General features: G+C 33.8%; 1 protein-coding gene across 1 annotated transcript in view; it reads left to right on the forward strand.

The window, feature by feature from the left end:
• Positions 1-5,027, forward strand: part of IQGAP1 (IQ motif containing GTPase activating protein 1) — a 135,277-nt gene that overhangs the window by 47,746 nt on the left and 82,504 nt on the right. Inside the window, exon 5 of the mRNA XM_007945136.2 lies at positions 4,016-4,092. Within this exon, the coding sequence (XP_007943327.1) occupies positions 4,016-4,092 (77 nt within the window). The remainder of the gene's footprint in view (positions 1-4,015; positions 4,093-5,027) is intronic.

Consider the following 5,027-nt stretch of genomic DNA (forward strand, 5'->3'; position numbering starts at 1 on the left):
TATACCTGTAGAGTTATTCTCAGTTGGAATCTTTGGTTTTTTTTTTTTTTTTTTAAATACTAAACAATTTCTTTTTTCTGTTTGATTTAGTAAATCATTTTGTTCTATTTCTTTCTTTTATATTCCTTATCCTTGCTTCACCTCACCCTAGAGAATTTCCCTGAGGTACTGTTTTACTTTTATTACATCAAACCATAGACTTACATTCAGGTGTTTTTTTTTTTTTTTTTGATAATTCACGTGGCATAAAATTCACTTTTTTTACAGCATATAATTTGGTGTTTTTTATTTATTCACAAAATTATTACATTAAAATTTGACTTGAGAAAATGTAAGGAAATATTTTAGAAATACTATCTTCAGCTTTAGAATACCAAACCTAGATCATTCATTTTATATTTCAGATTATAGGAGCAGTATAATGCTATGTACCTCCTATATCTGGTTTCAGTGATTGCTGTAGTTTTAATAAAGGGATGTACTTAACTGAGTGTTTTGCTCAGGGGTTTAGCACTTTTAGTGAAATTTCCATCTCTAGCTACTAATCCCTCCTTGGATTCTATAAAGGCCATGCTGTATTGTCACTCTTAGAGGAATGGACATCTTTATTTTTAAATAAATCATATCCTTTCACCTAGGAATTCCACTTTTAGGAATTTATCCAAAGGAAATAATCAGATAAAAAGATACCAGTTAAGGATTTTTCAGCACTGCTTATGATGGAAAAAAAGTTGATAGCCAACTCTGTATCCTTCACTAGAGATACTGTGTTATAAACAGTAACCAGAAAAACCAAACTCACTGCTGTCGAGTTGGATCTGACTCATAGCGACCCCTCCTTGGGTTTCCGAGGTGGTATCACTATGGAAGTAGATTCCCCAACTTTCCTTCCAAAGAGTGGCTGATGGGTTTGAACCGCCTGCCTTCTGGTTAGCAGTCAAGTGCCTTAGGCACTACACCACCAGAGCTGCTATAAACACTAAAGCAGCTGTTAAAAAGGATAACGACAGTTTATATTAACAAAGTAGCGATGTATTAAGTGAAAAAAGCAGATTAAGGTTATAAGAGCTTGTGATCTGGCTAAAATGAGATCACTAAAAGTAAAGGGATAACTTAGGAAAACTCTGTACAGGGATACAGTTTTCATTTTCTGTGTGATAGGATTAAATTTTTGATTTTCTTTATACTATTCTGTATAAATTAACACTAAAATTTCATAACAAAGATGGAAAAAAAGCAGGTGTGAAGTATCAAAAAGTGGCTAACTAGTTGGAAATGAATTTATTTGTTTTTTAATTTAGTGCTGAACCTGATTGTTGCATAAATACATGTTGGATTGAGTTTAACCCAAAACTGAGTCTTTGCAGAAGACTAGCTCATGTCCTCTTTTTTTCAGAGCAAAGTGCTGAAGCTCTCTTCTTTGTCCTGGTATGTTTGAGAATCAGGCCCCACACGTTAGGAAATGTAATATGTCAAGTTCTTATAGCTACTTGGCCTTTCTGTGCACCTGTAATTTCCTGTATCTGTTTATACACACACAAACACACATACACATAATGTATGCCCAATGGACAATGGCAATTTAACCTTTTTTCAACGATACTAAGAGCTTTGTTAATGTTTGCTATTGCTAGTAGTGCTACTACTACAAAATGCTTTTTACATGATTTAATTTTATTACCTTGTTTTGTTTACTAACAGTAGTTCATTGACCTGAACCACAGTTGCTACAAATGTAAAATTCCCCAAAGGTTTTCAGGGACAACCTGGATATCAACCTTGAAATGTCTACCCTACATGATATAGTTCTAGAAAACTCTGAATTATGTGGACTGATGACTTAGTCTAAAATGGTTGCCACGTTAATATAATATATGATATATAATTGACAGTACTTATATACTGTTTATTAGAATATCTCTCCAATCTCATTATATGGTACATACAGGCTAATTGTAGGAACTTAAAGTAGTAATTTTTTCGTTCTCATCTTTTTTTGACTCTCTTGTAATTGGTACTCTTAGGCCACCTCTTCCTTGACATATTTTCATTTTTTAAATTGATTTTAACCTGTGTAGCTAGTTCTCTCTTTTCTTCAACTATCCTACCATTCATACCCTAGTGATGGGTATGTCTTAAAATGTAATCCTACTTTTAACTACTTTCCCCCATTCTCATTCAGCTGTTTGAAGATGTTTTGCTATAAGATACACACTGTACCTGCAGTTGGCTCCTGTACATTGCTTTGTGGATAGCTTGTTATCGTCTAGAATTTCTCATATATAAAACGAACCTAACCTTTATCCCAAGTGAACTTCTCCTCCTCTGTAATAAATGGTGCTTTGTTGCCATTTCTCCAGTCATCCCATCTCAAAACTTGTGGACTCCTAAATCCAGTCATTCTCAAACATTCTCCATTTATTTGAAATGTTTTTTTTTTTTTTTTTTTATCCTTTCACTGTTGAGACAGCCTTCCAAGCTTCAATTTCTTTTATAATTCAGTATACTCTGTATTCTGGCTCAGTCAAATTTTCCTAAAACAATAATCTTGTTTGATTCTCTCACCTAATATCTGATTCCACCTTACTTACCCTACCTTTTTTATTTCCTTTCTAAAATATATTCTGTACTTGTATAAGGCTGGTGTTCCACTTTGTCACAAATGCATCATGAACATTCCTGTTTTATTTATTCTTGCTATTTCTCTTTTCAAAGACCAGATTCTTTCTTGCTCTTTATCATGGTTTACTCATTTCTTTTGATTAGGATTTCATAGTCTTGCTTTCTACCCTTTCTTTTTTTTTCCTTTAAACCCAGTATACCTTAAGATCTGATGGTGCTTTTGAGAATGTGGCTTGCTATAACCATAGTTCTTATCTTTTAGAGACACCATCTCAGTCTCTGGTGATGAGCATATAGAATTTTAAAAAATATCAGGAAAAGATGATTCTAATGCATTTTGTTCTTTGGGAGGGGACAGATCTTTCCAGTAGAGAGCCATAGGTATTGTGGGAAACACAAACATATAAACAAGTAATTAAAAATAATGTGATAAGTGCTATAGTAAAGTTATATACAAAGTGCTGAAGGACTCTTCCCACTACCTTTACTGCTTGTCTGAATTCTTCTAATCACCTCATAATTCAGTGTTTCACTTTTCTTGGCCACTGTTAACCCCTTATTTTCTTAATTTACAGCTTGAGTTGTATGGTGCCACATTACTATGAGATTAGGTTTTGCATTTCAAGGCTGTGAGCAATCTAAATCTGCTCTGATTTGATCCTACTTCATTTATCAGTTCATCAAATACAGAGTTCCTTCAGAGTTCCTTCTCTGCTCTAGTTTTGACATTGAGGATACAGCCATGAACAAGATACACCTGGTCCGAACTCAGGTGGCTTGTAGTCTAATGGAGTAGTTGAACATAACAATGCAAGTAATTGATTATGATAAATGCTGTCAAGAAGTACCTCCCTCCCACATTCCCTCACATATCTTCTGTTCTAGCCACTTCATCTGTGTATCTTCCTACTTTTCCCAAGCATTGGAATGCATTTGAATACTTTATAGTTTTTTTCAGTATATAAATCAAGTTATTTGCAAAAGTAAAGTACTTGGTAAATGTTTATTGTTACTACTCAATCTAGGCATGGTAGATAGTAATTAGAAAAATTGTAGTTCTTCAAGGTCTTAGACACTTGCCAGTGATTTAAACTGGACTATAACTTGGTTTTCATTCGGCTGTGTCTGGGTCTGAAGTAAGTAAATCACCTTCCCATAACCCGGTGAAAGCCAGTGGGTTGACCAAATAGTGCTTTTCAATCTGTATTGTAGCATTTTATTCCTCACCATACTTACCATAAAATGTCTGTTCACCTAATGAAGTTATTTGGTGAATGCCAATAATGTTTTCTAATTATCCAAAGCTTTATTCGTGTTACTGATGATTGGTGAGTGATCAAATGAATGCTGGTGGTTAGGTAACTTACTCTACTTCCTTTATTTTTCTCTCTAGATTTTTTATCCAGAAACTACAGATATTTATGATCGAAAGAACATGCCAAGATGTATTTACTGTATCCATGCACTCAGGTAATCAGATTTTCTTGGTAAAATAAACAGCTTAGAAATAGCATCTAAATAGAGTGTGTAACTTTTTATTCATGAATTTACCTTGAATGAAAAAGTTTTTCTACTAGCTTTAGAATTTTCAAATAGGATGGGTTGCTGTTAATATTACAAGATGGTGAGAAATAGCTTTGTTTTTCTAGGGAATAAGGAAAAGGAATTTATTCCTATAATAGCAGATAATTTTGCTTATAAAAATGTAGTATAATCTTTCATTTTTGATCTAGTGTTTCTTGGAGCTATACATTTCACTGAGGCATTGAGTGAAAGAGAAATTCTTTTCTTTTCATTGAGATCTCTTAAAAATGATAAAGACTATATACAATTGAAAATTTTTATTATTTACCATTTTGTTTCAAATTGAGGAGCTGAATTACAATATAAACCTTTTCTTGATACTTAATAGTGTACATTTTGTCATTGTCTTCAAATAATGCTAGCAAATACCAAAAGGTTGATTTACAATTTATTTCATCATCTAGGTCCTTGCTATTTTTAAGCCATTTGTTCATTCATTAGATATTTTTTATACTAACACAAATGTGATAAATAGGTACAACAACAAAGAGTGTAATTGATTCAGAATTTCTTAGTAAATATGAAAGATGACTCAGTTCCAAGTCTTTGGCTTTTATAATCAATAAGGTACTAAATTGGAAGGAAGAGGTGATATGTCTGGAGGGAGATGGGACTACATGCTTGTAGTATAGTATTGTTGTTGTTGTTATGTGCCATCCGGTCGGCCCCGACTCATAGCGACCCCTCCTTGGGTTTCTGAGGCGGTATCTCTACGGAAATAGATTGCCCAACCTTCCTTCCGAGGAGTGGCTGGTGGGTTTGAACCGTCAGACTTCTGGTTAGCAGTCAAGTGCCTTAGGCACTATGCTACCAGAGCTCCT

The sequence above is a fragment of the Orycteropus afer genome, unplaced genomic scaffold (genome assembly GCF_000298275.1).
Source record: "Orycteropus afer afer isolate SDZICR_OR568_19922 unplaced genomic scaffold, OryAfe1.0 scaffold00132, whole genome shotgun sequence".
Lineage (NCBI taxonomy): Eukaryota > Metazoa > Chordata > Mammalia > Tubulidentata > Orycteropodidae > Orycteropus > Orycteropus afer.